Raw genomic sequence first — 15,948 nt, 5'->3', positions numbered from 1 at the left:
GCTGTTCCATTTCCAATCCAGCTCTCTGCTGATGTGACTGGGAAGACAACGGAAGATGGCCTGAGCACCTGGGCCCTTGCCACCTATGTGGGAGACCCGGGTGGAATTCCAGACTAGAGAGTGAACCAGAAAACAAAAGGTCTCTATCTATCTCTGTAACTCTGCCTTTAAAAAATGAAACATTTTAAAGAAATGTTTCTGGGGGTGAGGGATGGAAATAATGAGAATTTGTACTTCAAATCCATCGGGTAACTTATACAATATCATTAGGTAGATGCCAGCTAAGACATACTGGTTTGCTTTATTTGACTCCATCCTGGGCTCAGCTGTGGTCACTGAGGACATCTGGGGAATGAACCAGCAGATGGGAGCTCTTTGTCTTGTTCTCTTTCTCATCTCTCAAATAAGCTTTTTTAAAGGTCATGATAAGAAGCTATAGTACTTGTCTAAAAGCTGGTAATTAGTGGCCTTGTAAAGTATGACTTTAACAGTAAATAGAATGACAGAGTGAGTGACCCAAGATAAGGCCAAAACAGGTTTGCAGAGCTTTGCAGGCCATTTTTGGAATTTTGATCTATATTTTAAAAGTAATGGGAAACGAGCTACAGAAAAGGACTAAGCAAGGTCACACATATTTCAAAATGTGTAAGATCTTCCTGGTGCTGCTAAGTAGGGAAAGATATAGAAGGAAGCAAGAGAAGATATGAGAGCTGTTAAGAAGTCCCTATAGAAGCTGAGATAAAAGGTGATAAGTGGAACTAGATTGTTGATGGTAGAAGGCATGAAGAAATAGATGCATTTAAGAAATATTTAGAAGGTCAAAATATATAGAACTTAATGCTAATTAGAAATAGGAGCAAGGGTTCTCCTATTTTGCGAGATTTTGGTGGCTTAAAGTGCCTAGGAAGAAGCTGGTGATGTTTTGACAGTGGTGACTGTAGCAGGCAGCGGAGAGTCCAAGCTTATGTACCTTAATGAACCTGTACAAATGCTGCATATCTAAGAATACGGATCAGGGTGTCTACCTAGGTCTCTCAAACACACAGGTCCTGTCCCCTGAAACTGCTGGAATTGACATTGCCCCTCTATCCCACCCCTAACTGCCCCCATTGTGACCCTGGTCCCCTCCTCCTCTATAGTCTTGCCAGGATTGGACTCAGGAATTGCTATCTGCCTGCAAGTTGTAGCAGAGACATCAGAGTGGAATTCGAACAAGCCACCACTGCGTGGTGTCTGACAGAGCACTGAATTCACCCTCCTGATCAAGCCCACTGGGAAAGAGCTCAGCAGCACACTTGTCAAAATGGAGACGCTGGTAATCTTAACAAAGCACGAGCTCCTCTCTAATGAGGAAACAATGAGAGATGAGGACCTAACAGGCATCACACAATAGGACATCAACTTCCCCAACAAACAGACTGCTCAGCTTCAGGAGTTCACGAGGGTCAAAGGCAATTAAGAGTGGCTGGCACCTCCACAGCCATTCTAACATCACTGTGGACTCCCTGCAGTCAAAACTAGCATCTGTGTCCAAAGACTCTAAATCAGTTGTAGAAGTGAACAGAGAACCTGAAGCATCAAAGGAACCAGTAGAAACAGTTTTCCGGGGTACCCTTGCCTGCCCTACCTCTTGTGGTTTTGCAGGCAAAGTCTCATGCCAGCTGCTGTCATGGTTGACTTTGTGGCCAGCCAGTAACTGAAGCTCCTTGATTAGTGGGATTCCTCCATTCAGATTCAATCAGACACCATGCAGAACATGGAGTCTACAATAATTGAGCTGGGCTCCATCTTTCAGTAGTTGATACACATGGTTAAATAACAAGAGGAAACCATTCAGAAGATCAACAAAAGCATACCAGAAACCCAGCTTCATGTTGAGGCTGCCCATTCAGGGGTCCTCAAGTACTTCATCAGTCACCTTCAACTGCTGGTTCAAGGTCAAAATCTTCCCCACCCTCATTGTCTTCTTTACCATCTCTATGGTCTTCCTTGCCTGAACCTTTTCATACTGAGGTACTCTTAAGGGGTAGGGGGTACCTTCTTCAGAAGGCAAGTGGTCAGTGCCATCACTGAGCCTGTACAGGCTGCTTAGGTAATAGGCGCTGTTTGTCTGGAACCACTAAGAATGGCCACTGTCCTTGGTTCCTACTCCTTGCCTCTGGTTATCTTGTCCTTCCCTCACCTTCCTCAGGTTTATAAAGCACAAGGTTCTGGACTTGAACTCTTCTGTGAAATGGCTAGTAAGGAGTGGAAGCCAGCAGGGTGCCAGTGGGGGAGGGTGACTCCACTAGGAGCCTTTATAAGCTCCCTCCCTCAGCCTCTCCCATAGGAAACTCCAGCAGCTACCCTGCCTCAAATTCCTGAGAGCTAGGAAAGGAAGCAGAACTGTCCCAGCTGTGTTAGAACTTCGAGCTCCTTCTTCTTCCTATCCACTGTCTGAGACAGGGAGCCCTGAGCCCTTCAGCTGCCTGCACAGCCCCAACAGAGGCTGCTGGTGACTCTGAATCTGTTATATGTGCTGCAACCAGTTTTCTCCCAATTTGCAACGAGACTGACAGCCTCAAAACAAACAAACAAGGAAGAGGAGAGGAGAGGAAGAGAAAGAAAATAAAAAGAGAGGAAAGGAGAGGAAAGAAAAGAAACAAGAGTAGTGAGGTGTTGAGGACATCTTCTATATGTCAGGTTTGGGTTCTTGGAGGAATGACCGTGTCAGATTAATGTGTTGTAAATGTCTAGATTATTTTACTTTAATTTGTGTTAGCCGTCCTCTTGCCCAGCTTTGCTAAGAATCACTAATGGTTCATAAAGAATCATCTCCTTGCAGCTGCTCATCCTACAGTCACAATGACTAGCCTATTGGAAATACCAAGCAATGCCAGCAAGTTGAAATGTTTGCTCAGATGGCTTCCGCAGGCTCATATTTCAAATAGGCTGTTCCTGTCCTCAACATCTTCCTACACGTGGCACTTAAGCATATCTCTAGCTTGATTGTTGGTGCACTGGGACTCCCACTCATTAAGGTTCTCCTCATTCCCTAAGAAAATATTGTATACATCAGCTTTATTGAGATGACATACAGCTTAGTACATGCACAGTTATGCCACTGTGACACAATGTTAGAACATTTCTATCCATCCAAAAGGAATCTGTGCCCATTAGCTCCTCATTTTACACCAGTAACCTTTTCTCCCACTACAATTTCATCCTCCCAAGCCTTGGTCAACCTCTAATGTAGTTTCTGTCTTTTCTTTTTTGTCCTATTCTAGGAGTTTAAGACAAATGGAATCATGCAGTATGTGGTCCTTTGTGACTGACTTCTTTCACTTCGTATGTTTACGAAGTTCATCCATATCATAGCAAATGTCAGTATTTCATTCCTAGGACCCAAGTACTTGAGTAAATAATGATTTACTGTGCAGGTGCATTAACAGGAAGTTGGTTGGGAAGTGCAGCATACTCAAGGCTTGAACCACTGTCTCCAGTGGCTGCTTAACGTGCTGTACCATGATGCCTGTCTGCCCAGGAAGGAAGATTTAGAGGAAAGAAAATGCTTGAACTGCAATTCCTTAGCAAGTGCTGATAAAGATGTGTTTGCTAGTGGAAAGAGCTTGGTGACTGAGGAGCAATAGACAATGTTTGTATGCCCTCGTGTATATTAACATCTTAGCTCCCAGGGTTAAGTACAAGGAGGTAGGGTCACTGGGGAGGTCATTAGGCCTTGAGGACAAAGTGCTCTTTAATAGAATTAATGCCCTTGAAAAAGAGACACCATAGAGATGCCACATGAAGTTACAGTGAGAAGACAGCTAGCTGACTATGTGGGAATGGCCTTCTTCAGATATTTGATTTGTAGTCAGCTTCATCTTAGACTTCCTAGCCTGCAGAACTGTGAGAAGCACATTTCTATTGTTTATGAGACACCCAGTCTGTGGTATTTCATTGTAACAGCCCAAGCTAAGACACCAGGTCAGAAGGTCTGGGTTCTAGGTCTGTCTCTCATTCATTAGCTATGAATAACCTTAGACAAACTGTCAACTTGACTTTTTGAATCTTATAAATTTCTTCATTTGTAAATCAAGGAAAATAATAGCAGCACTGTCTATTTCAAGGGGTTTCTGTTGGGAAGGTCATATGAGATAAGGGATGTGAGAGTGCTTTGTAAACTATAAAGTGTGGTACTCTGAGGCATGAGCCTTTTTGGCATAATAGCCATTTGACAATGTATAGAGGCATTTGATAAAGGGTATCTGTTCAATAAAAGTACTAGTCATCAAAAATGTTAATCAAAGGTATAGTTTTCTCCCAAGCACTCCAAATAAAGGAGATGCACAACACATCCAAACAGGAAAAAAAATGTAAATAGCCAAGAGAGGTAAATTACTTTCTGTATGAAAAAGTTAACTACTCAGTCATGTTTCAGAGGATGAGCAACACTGGACCAGAAATTCATCAGAAAAGTAGAAAGCCATCAAGGTCTCTAACAGTTGACCGAAGAGCCAGAGAGCTGGTACTATAATGTATTTGATAGAATAAAAGTGGCAAAATCAAACTGCTAAGAGAAAGTTTTGGCTTTTATATAGTCTGGAAATTTGGAATAGTAGTATCACTCTATTTTACACTTTTTTGGTATGTGTTTTCTTTTCTTTTTCTTTTTTTTTTTTAAATTACATTGTATTATGTGACACAGTTTTTTATGCACTGGGATTTCCCTTACCCCTCTCCCAACCCTCCCTCCATGGTGGATTCCTCCACCTTGCTGCATTGCCACAGTTCAAGTTCAGTTGAGGTTCTTTCATTGCAAGCATATACCAAGCATAGAGTCTTATTGTCCAGGTAAGTTCAACGGCTTCTTGTGGAGACCATCTCTGGTCTGAAGGTAGAGCCGGCAGAGTGTCATCCCGACCAATCAAAAGCCCCAACATAACATCCGCAACAATCCACAACAGCATGGAATTAGTGGACATAGTATTGAGTAACCAATATTTTAAAAAAATTACATTTTACAGGTAGTATTTTTCATACTGACATCATTTCATCTTAAATTAAGGCAAACATGTGGTATCTAACCTTTTGGGATTGGCTCATTTCCCTTAGCATTATGGTTTCCAGTTGGGCTGATTTAGCCACAAAGTACTGCATTTTATTTTTTTTAATAGCTGAGTAGTATTCCATGGAGTAGATGAACCATAGCTTTCTTATCCAATCTTCTGCTGATGGGCATTTTGGTTGCTTCCATGATTTTGCAATTTTACACCTTTTAAGAGGTTGTTTATTTGAGACACAGAGAGAACCCTGCAGGTCAGGAACTCAATCCAGGTCTCCGACGTACATGGTTGGGACTTGGATTACCTGAGCCATCACTACTGTCTCCCATGGTCTGCATTAGCAAAAATCTGGAGTCAGGAGCACAGCTGGGCATTGAATCTAGGCACTCCAATGTGGAATGCAGGTATGTAAAAATTATTCTAGGTTTCCATTATACAATTTTGTAAGTATAGGACTTCCTCCTTCCTCATTTTCCTCCCTCTCCCTTCTCCCCTCCCCACAGTTCCCTGTATTTTACAATATAGTCCTTCACAACGGGATGCTGGACTGTCTGACATTGTCTGTACCAACAATGTGGGTACACATAAATAAGAGACTGATAAGAATTACGATTTCTTATGAAGGACTACACTATTGTAGTTTTAAAATGGGAAAAATCTGTCGGGGGTGGGAGTTTGGGGGGGGGGAATCCCAGCCTATATGAAATTGTACCACATAATTCAAAATTCAAAATAAAAATATATTTAAAAATATATAGTCCTTCAGCGGTACTCATGACTCCAGTTGGGATGCAGGTGTCTTAGCCAGCATCGTAGGTGCTAGGACAAATGCCTGCCCCACAGAGTCTAATTGTAATCTGCATTAGTTGACTATGGAAGATACACTTCAAAGTTCAGATGAGGCTCTTGGGTTAGAAATGGAATTTTTCTTCTCAAAATATAGTAAAAAGAAAAAAAAAAAAGAGTGTTCATTGTTGAAGTGTTCTTAAATTCTCACAGGCCACAATTACATAGCTCTAGAATTTTACACTTTTGTTATCACTGTTAATTTTTACCAGGCTATCACCCTGCTATTGTTCCACCAGCTGATGTGCCTTGTAGATACTTGTGTATGAAGAAGGATTTGAGGCAGAGCGGTCAGAATGCTTAGGTATTAACATGGGCTCAAATGATGACTTCATGTAGGGCTTTAAGCAAGCCATCTAACCTTCCAACGTTTTATAGCTCCCTTATAAAAACAATGGTATTTTAAGTGTGTATGAGCTGTTAAAGTTTATAACACATATTTTTTCATTGATCCTTATAAGCCTAGTGTGGCAAGAGCAGATATCATTTGTTTTACAAATGAGAAAACTGAAGTCAAACAATGATATGCACATGCAAAACCAAACAAAAGCCACTGAAACCTCTACTTCACACCATATACAAAATTAAGTCAAATGGATCAAATATCTGTATGTAACACTTCTGTAAGAATATAAAAGAATATCTGGGCTCATTGCAATGGCTCAATGGTTAATTCCCTTCTAAGTGCCGGGATCCCATATGGGCGCCAGTTCGTGTTCTGGCTGCTTCATTTCCCTTCCAGCTCCCTGCTTGTGGCCTGGGAGAGCAGTCAGGACAGCCCAAAGCCTTGGGACCCTGTACCTGCATGGGAGACCTGGAGGAAGCTCCAGTCTGCTGGCTTCGCATCACCTCAGCTCTGGGCATTGCGGCTATTTGGGGAATGAACCAATGGATGGGACATCTTTATCTTTCCCTCTCTTTGTAAATCTACTTTTCAACAACAACAACAACAACAACAATATTTTTAAAAGAAGATAAAAGAGAAAATGTTTGTAAATTTAGGTCAATAAAACATTTCTTAGCATGACAAAAAACACTACCTATAAGACAAAAATGTGTCATTAAAATGGAAAACTTTTGTTCCTTAAATTATTCCATTAAGGAAATAAAAAGGCAAGCTGGAGTTTGGGAGTAAGTATTTAAAATTCACACATCTAATAAAGGACTTATATCTCCAAAGAGCTCCTTCAACACAAAAAAAAAAAAGAAAAAAAAAAAGAAAATCCAACTTCTAAAATGGGAACATAACTGCACACTGCACTTATAGCTATAATAAAATAGATGGGCAACAGTGAGCATTGGCGAGGATATGGAGCAGGCAAAATCCCTGGACACTGCTGTTGGAAATGTGAGCTGGTGTGGCCACCTTGGAGAACAGGCTGCAGCTTCTCACAAAGTTAGTTACCAGGTGACCCAGCAATTCCGTTTCTAGATATATAGCTAGAAGTGAAAAAGTAAGTCAACGTAAAGATTTCTAAATGAATGTTCACAACAGTATCATCTCCAGGAGCCACAAAGTAGAAACAACTCGAATGTCTACCAGGTGTGAATTGATAAACAAAAGATGATAACAGAATATTATTCAGCAAGAAAAAAGAAATGAAATGCTGATCATGCCACAACATAGAGGAGCCTCAAAATTTTACATTCAGACAAAGCAGCCAGCCACAAAAGGCCACATATGGTATGAGTTCATGCACACAAAATATCCAGAATCAGAGACACAGTAAAGACAGAAAGATCTGTGATTGCCTGAAAATGGGAGCAGGAATTGACTGCAAAATGCAAGAGGAAAAAGGTTATGGGAGTGTTCTAAAATTGAATCGCAATGACAGTTGTACAAAGTCCACACATTTACTCAATTGTGCAAATAGCAGGCAAATTTTATGATAATGTAAATCACACTCGAAGAAAAAAAAAATGGAAAAAATACTCGAATAAACCTATCCTGAAAGTGAAAGGCAATTGACAGAGGAGGGCCTAAAACGCAAAAGCTTTCACTCTTTGACCTGCCTTGGAGAAATCATAGGACCAATAATCAGCATATTCACGGGCCAATATCATGATAGGGGAAGAGATGATTCTATTGGGCTTTGAAAATACAAAATAATTTAAAATGCTCAAGAGTGCTACTATTTTGACCCATTCTCTAAAGTACATTTGTGTTAACAATGTCTACTTTTAACTGGGTTTCATAAATCCAAGGAAAAGTAACAATGTGTGACTATATTGTGATATGAATTTACTGGGAAGACTCAGGAAGCATTATTAGATCTAATTTATGCTACACCAGACAATTCAGTTGTTTAAAAATAGCTGGAAATTTAAGGTCACTGTTTAACTTACAGTAGTGCTCATAATTCTCAGAGCGTCTTCAAAATAGTTCCAAATTTCTTCCATGAGAAGGAACTCAAGTCTCGTTGTCCCCTCTGGCACTAAGAGGTGAATCAAGTTGTGCACACACGTGCTGAAAATCAAAAAAGAGAAAACTCATCCCATAAGGAAAGAAATAATTGGCTCCAGGGCTGAGATAAGCCAAATCTGGATCTTATCCCAGACTAAGAGCTTCAAAACCTTCTGTTCTTCCTTTGGACTCCAACCTTAGAAGACAGATTTCTGAAACTGTGAAAGAGGTCCTGCTTCGTATCATACCTATGGCTGTCTTTCACCCTCAGTTTCCTGCCTGACACTGTGACTGTTTATTGTATTTTATGAGCTGTCCAATTTAAAGGCATTTTAAAGCACACTGTTACTTCCTCTAATGGGTAAGGCAACTGGGATTTAAACGGGAAGTAACTCCAGGAGAACTACCTCTAGTCCCTCAGAACAGGAAGACCTTAATAAAACTTTCCACAGAAAAATCACAAAAACATCTATTTTTCCCGTCTGTACATAAAAAAAACCCAAAATTCTAATAAGCAATATTTTGTACAGGACTTACTAGTGCTTAAAGTACATGGTTAGGAAAAAATCTAAGGCACATATACAAAAATGTTGACATTTGTTGGATCTGGGTGGTGGATACATTTGGTGTTTGTTAACCTTCATACCTTGGTATATGTTTGGAATATTTACTAACAAAACAAAGGAAAGAAAGTACTTAGTAGTTTTATTATCTGATTAGATTGAGGCATAAAAGCAATGTTTTTCTTCTTTAGGAAAAGCAGACTCTCAACTTGGCTAAACAATCTTGGTCTGGAACAGAACTCACCAGATGGAGCTGTTTATGGGAGTGCTTCTTTTCCATATCAACTTTTAACTAGGACTAGTTGTATTTGATTGACTGGGACATTGATTACATTGATGTACAGCTGTACATTTTGGTACAGCTACCAAAAAGCTTGGATTAGGTGTTGCATTACATTTACTGACCTGTATTTTACAACATCAACTGATTCTTCCCTCTTGCGAAGTGCGAAAGCCCTTTTCAAGGCCTTGATTGCTATGGAAGGATAGAACGCAGGTTTTTCCACCGCTAAGGCTACAGAGAAGGAAGACAAAGATGGTAAGCAGGTATTTCTAGTTTTCATCCCAGGCTACAACTTGCTTTCTCTAGAAAAACCACCCTGAAATAGCTGAAAAACAAATGAACAAAAACAAACATTATCAAATGATGGCTTCACAGATGCTTTTACAGCTTCTTCCTCCTGGGCAGATTGGCATGGGAGGATTGCCAGGTCACATCATATCTTCAGCGAACATCAAAGGAACATCTACTGTCTATGACCCTGCACACAGCAACATAAGTGAAGCAATAATCTTATGAGCCAGAGCACACTAAGCATGAAGTAGAAAGGGCACAAGCAAGGGTACACACAGAAGGAAATAGAAAGCAGACCAGCATAAGGGCACTCATGAAAACTGTTTTCTACAACAATATATGATTTCTGTCCAACACAAAAAGAAATATGAAAATCTTGGGAAAAGTGAGACCAGAGATAATCAAATGACAAATTTCCAGATGTATTTACTAGGCCTCTAGACTCGGGGACCCACTCTAACAGGGTTTTCACAAAGCTCAAGGAAAATGGATGTATTAAGAAACTATACACAGCTTTCAATTTCTTGGCACTAAAACACACATTTTTAAATTTCATTTTCTATGAACTTCTTGAAGCCCCTTTACAAAGACCAGTGGCCACCATGATGTGTCCATAAAACATCAGTTGCTCCTAAGCACTAAGAATTCTGTCTTGGCAAGACCAAGATAAGTCAGATGTGACTTTTATGTACTTCAGGCTATCCAATATCTTGGTAAATCACACTCACGCTTCCTGAGGAGGGTGAGAGCTTAAAAAGGGGCAGAAAATTAGGCCATTCACTACAGTGTAGTCCCCCAAAGACTGAGCTTCTGAACTCCACTTATAGCTCAGCTGGCAATTAGAGCGGCAGTATCATAAAAGTATTCCAATATTTGTAGATTTCAATGATTTGCTTAAGATTTCATCAATCATCATTTCTAACTACCTGAGAAAAGCCAATTTTCTCAAGTTTGAGCTCCCCCTATTGTGTAGTTATATAACTAAATCCCACACATAGAATAGACTTGAACTCCTAGCATGGCAATGCACTTAGCTGGGTTTTATAAGTATAATACATGTAAGTCATTACTCTTTATGACCCTAAGTAGATTATATAATATTATAGAGGGAAAAGATAAATGCACAAATGACTATAATACAAAGTGGGTTAAGAACGTTATAGCCAGGGAGAAACAAAATGCCACAAGGAAAATTGTTTCTTCTCCTCTGGAGCAGAGAGAGAAAGAGAGAGAGAGAGAGAGAGAGAGAGAGAGAGAATGAAGAGTCATAGAATCTAAATAGGTACCAATCCCACAAAAACATAAATGTAATTCTTACATGCAATTATTTCATATGTTCTACTTTCCAAATTAGGTATCTCCCACAGGACTTCCATGAAGCTGTCCAGTGATGGGTCATTCATTTTGGTTTTAATTTCAAACTCATACAGCAGAAGCAACGTCTCACATGGATCATTTGAGAAATCCCCTAAGAACAAGACAAATATACAACATTTTGTGATTACATTTAAATACTCTAATTCCAATTTAAGTGGGAAAATTTCCCTACAAAAGAAAACTCAATTTTACTTAAAATGTGAAAGTCATCCTAGCCTCTAGACAGATTTTCAATATTCTGAAATCAATAAACTCATCCCTATCTTCAACACCCCCTAAAAAGGTATTTATATGCTCTGAAACTATTGTTACGGTATCAGTCGGAAAAGTTCTGCTGCTATCAAGATTCTCATTCAAATTAGAATGCTCACCTAACTACTCCTAATGCTCCCTCTAATGGCTGGATTAACCAGAATTAACTAACTGCTTTCATTTGAAGCAAAGTAGAAAAATTGTTTCACTTAGTTAACAAAATTACTTGTGTATTGCCATTGGGAAAATTTTTTCAGACAGGATCATTTTCATCTACCTTTGGCTAATAAAATGTTTAAAAATGTTTTCAGGTTAACACATGTAGAACAACCTGAAGAAGTGCTCTAAACTTTTCAAAAAATTTATTTTCTTTTTAATGTTGTTTATATAAATTGAGAGGGATGCACATCCATGTGGGCCTCCAATTAGGGTGGGGAGAGTCAGGTATGGAGGAAGGAAGGCAGGTGCTTTAGCTTTTTTTTTTTTTTTTTTTTTTTTAATTCTGTGTCCTCATGGGAGGAGGGGGAAGGGGTTGCTTCTTGCTGTCAAACTATATCAGCACCTGGCGATGGAGGGCAACATCTCAGAACTATCAAAACCATTGTAGAAATAACACCCTCAGAACACTTTTTCCCACGTTGGGGTCTTTAAGGTATCATCAAAGAACCATCCCCCATCCCAGGGTGCTGGTATCCAGCTCTCATGTGAACTGGCAGGTGCTATGCCCTGGTCCACATGCATTCTGGTTATTGCAAGCACCAGAGGGTGCTGGAGCCCAGCACAGTTTGGCCTGCCCTCAGACTCAATGGATGCTACAGCCTTGCCTAGCCTGGTCCGCCCACAGCCCCAGCCCTTCTACTCATCATAGGGAGGTGCAGTCTAGTCTAGCAACAGAGTCCCCAGAGTTCCCCCACCAAGCCCTTTGTTCCCAACCCACTTTGCTGGTGAGTTGCTCAGATCCAGCTTGGCTTGGCCCATCATAGTATTTGCTCTCACTGGTGGGTGTTACAGTCTAGCCTAGCTTGGCCTGTTTCCAGATCTGGCCCACTCAAATACTGAAGAGTACTGTAACCCTGCCTGGCCTATGCCACCCCCAGCTCAACTCTTGTGCTCCCCAGCAAGAACTGTGGCCTAGTAGGGCAGGTCCCCAAGTTACCCCACCAGACCTGCTCCCAGTCTTGGATCTTACATTTCCGGTGGGGGCAGCAAACCTGCTTATCATAGTCCTGCCCTCAGTCCTGGCCTACTGGTAGGTGCTGCAGCCTGGGTGAGGACTCAGACATGCCTGAGAATCTTCCCCCGTTCTAAGCCACCATGTTTCACCTCCCTTGCCTACTCTCAAGTGCAGTGTCCTGGCCCATGGACAATCCAATAAGTCATTCCTCTCCTGTCAAACATGCCCTCAGCTGTTCCCACTCTAACACATCTTCAGACCTCCTCCCCCAGGTAATCTGCAGCCCCCAATGCCTGGGGGCCTTGGTGGCATATCATTCCCTGCCTTCCCTATCAATATATGAAAGCCCCTATTCTGGCATACTGATATATTTAACCCAAATTTGGCAATAATTAGGCCCAGAATGCTTGCCAGCTGCTAGCTGTTTTTCTCCCAGCAATGTAACACTTGCCTAGGTACAAGGCAAACTAGGCTGTTGCCTACAGCTGGGGGAAGTGCTCTAAACTTAAATAAGCAACTCCAATGAAATTTCACATTTGTTTAAACCCATGCAATCACTACCCACAGTGTGATAAAGAGCACTTTAAGAAAGTATGTCATTGTAAAAATTGAAAAGAAAAATAAGAAAAATGAGGGAGGGTAGGAATGAGTGAGGGAAAGTACACTGGAAAATGTTATTATGCTCTTAGAACTGTATATACAGAATACATGAAGTGTGTTCCCTTTTTATAAATAAAAGTATAAAAGAATACTTTCAATACCTTAGAATGCCTCCTTGGGCTCCTTTCTGGTTAATAAAATTGAACGAGAGGAAACAATTCCTTTTACTTCTACCATCACTTTGTATTGCTTATCCTTGAACTTGATTGTTAATACACAGAAACACAGTTAATTTGTGAGTATTCACTTTGTAACATGTGACTTTCTAAACTCACTAGGCTCAATAACTTTTTGGTAGGTTTTTTTGGGGGGATTTTGTATACAAATAATCATGTCATCTGCAAAGAGTTGTTCCATTTTCCCCCCACTGCTATGACTTCCATTCCCCCACCCACCCCACTATCTTGCATGCTTACTAGACTTGTTGGGACATCTACAAAAATGTTGAACAGCAGTGGTGAGGATGGACATCCCTGACTACGGGAAAGTAGTTAATTTTTCACCTAAGTATGAAATTAGCTAAAGTTTTACTTAATTTAAACACACACACACACACACACACACACACGCAGAGCCTATCTGCTGGTTCACTTTTCAAAGCTAGGAGTTGGAAACCCAACCAAAGCTTTCTTTGAGTGAAAAGGACCCAAGTACATGAGCCATCACTTGCTGCTTCCAAGGATGCACATTTGCAGGAAAATAGAATTGGAAGCAGGGGTGGAACTCCAACCCAAGCACTCTGACATGGAATGTGAGTGTCTCAGCTGCTAGGCCAAATGCCTGTAACAGGTTTTATTTTTGTAGATGTTCTTTATGGGGTTAAGGAACTTCCCTTCTATTTCTAGCTTGCTGGGGGTCTTTATTGTGAATGTATGTTGAATCTAGACAAACTTCTTTTTCATTATCTATCAAGAGGATTTCACGTGGCCAGTACTTGGTCAAGATGAAACAGGACCTGGAAGTTCAATGATGGGACCTGGGATTCAAAGCTTGAACCTGGCCTCTGATGATGATGGCAGGAAACCAACTACTTGGGCCACCATTGCTGCCTCCCAGGATTCACACTAGCAGGAAGCGGGTATCAGAACGGAAAGCCGGGCATCACAGTCTCACAAAAAGTTGTTAATCCTTCTTACCAACCTAATTATCTCTTAAAGGCCGTCTTTCCCAACACTAACCTAGTGGCATTAAAATTTCAGAATAGACAAATCTTATTCAAATTTCAGCAGATACACTCGTTAATTTTGAACTGCCTAAATTAAACTTAATTTTATTGAGTAGTAAGAGTTTCTTATGCTAAATACAAATATTTTAAAATATTTTTACTGAAAATCCAGCTGATAAGCCATATATTGGTGCATGTGTTCATATTCCGACAACTACTTAAAATCCATTATAACATTTGTTTCTTAACATTTTATTATTATTATTAATTATTATTTTATGATACAGTTCCATAGGCTCTGGGATTTTTCTTACTCGTTCCCCAAGTACTTTCTCCTCCACACCACACGGAGTTCCCCTATACTATCACTATAGTACAGCTCTTCTTAAAGTCATATGTCCATCATTGTGGGCATGAACAATGGCAGAGTCCAGCATCCTATTGTCAATATATAGTAAACAGTTTCACTGTGAGTCCATCTTTGATCTGGTAGTAGCAATGCATACTGCATTGCTGTATCCTTACATCTGGATATGATAGTCTCATTGCACAGTTACTATACATCCCCTTAAATGAAAAACCACAATGCAAAATCAACAACAGGAAGAAAAAAGAATTTTAAAAACAACATGAAGTTAGGGGAGAATCAAGATGGAGAAATAGGGTAAAGACACGTTTAAATGGACGGAAAAACATTTAATCCGGATGAAGCAGAGAGGACTTATTCCAGAAAATAGGAAAGGACAGAACAACAGCAGGGGTACCTGGAGACTCACAGACACAGAAAAGCAGCGGACACAATGGTGTGGTGTTGCAGTGACTGATACTCCAGTGCCATTCAGCGAACAGTGATCTGAACTCTACCAGCAACCAGGTGGGAAGGAATTTTCACTGGGAGCTTGGGAGGTAAATCCAGAAAAAGAACTGTCTGTCCTGCTGGTCTGTTTGATTTAGCCTGGAGCAGAGACAGCACAGCAGATCCCAGATGGGCATTGTGAGAACAGGGTGGGTTTCACAGCCCAGTCAGCCCCCTAGAGCCAAACTGGGTGCCATTTTGGGTAAGGAGGCAAAGGCAAGGGAAAGGACTGAGCATACGCTGAGCTGCGAGCAAACTCATTTTTGACTCAGTGAACTGCATCAACATGGAATTCTACAGGTTCCACCCAAGACAGGTCTGGGTAGCCTTGAGACCTTATGGCCAGCAGATCAAGAACGCTAGTGGTGGTACGTCAGGCGCCATTTTGTGCACCGTGGCAATAGCTTTAGGACTGCAGGGACAATAGTGAACTGCGCATGTGCTGAGTTTGTGAGAACTCACTGAGTTCCGTGGATTGCACTGGTCCTGCAGGAAAACAATACCGACTTTGGCATCCTATGGGTCAAAATAGGTCCATGTGGCACCCAGACCTAACATCCAACAGGTCCGGCAAGATCAGAACAAACAACAACCTAGTCATATAGGATACCTGGTGTCTCCCTTAAATAAAAAGCCATCATACAAAATCAACAACGGGAAGAAAAATAGAAATTTACAATGCCATGAAGTTAAATAACATACTACTTCATATGACAGTCTCCATTACAGTTACTATACATCCACTTAAATCATTTTTTTCAAGAAGGTTCTTGATTTTCTTTTTCAGTTCTTCAGTGACAGATTAGTCATTCAGTAGCATGTTACTTAACTTCATGGCATTGTAAATTTCTTTTTTCTTCCTATTATTGGTTTTGTTTTAGAGTTTTTGATCTGCTGGCTGTCAGGTCTCAGTGCTATCTAGACCCATCTTGGGTGGAACCTGTAGGATGTACTGAGCCAGAAATGAGTTCACTTCCGGCTCAGTGCACACACAATACTGTACCTTTGCCTCCCTTTACTAAATGGCACCCG

General features: G+C 40.7%; 1 protein-coding gene and 1 pseudogene across 1 annotated transcript in view; one reads left to right on the top strand and one right to left on the bottom strand.

Annotated features, from left to right (window-relative positions):
- The window catches only part of TEX11 (testis expressed 11), a 197,936-nt gene that overhangs the window by 4,298 nt on the left and 177,690 nt on the right, over positions 1-15,948 (bottom strand). Inside the window, exons 24-26 of the mRNA XM_041003384.1 lie at positions 10,751-10,900; positions 9,264-9,372; positions 8,238-8,358 (exon numbers count right to left, since the gene is read on the bottom strand). Coding sequence (XP_040859318.1) covers positions 8,238-8,358; positions 9,264-9,372; positions 10,751-10,900 — 380 coding nt within the window. The remainder of the gene's footprint in view (positions 1-8,237; positions 8,359-9,263; positions 9,373-10,750; positions 10,901-15,948) is intronic.
- LOC121171050 lies at positions 975-1,997 on the top strand (annotated as a pseudogene).

The sequence above is a fragment of the Ochotona curzoniae genome, unplaced genomic scaffold (genome assembly GCF_017591425.1).
Source record: "Ochotona curzoniae isolate NIBS_2020 unplaced genomic scaffold, NIBS_Ocur_1.0 contig_1274, whole genome shotgun sequence".
NCBI lineage: Eukaryota > Metazoa > Chordata > Mammalia > Lagomorpha > Ochotonidae > Ochotona > Ochotona curzoniae.
The sequence above is the reverse complement of the archived record's forward strand: the minus strand, read 5'-3'. Positions and strand labels throughout refer to the sequence as shown.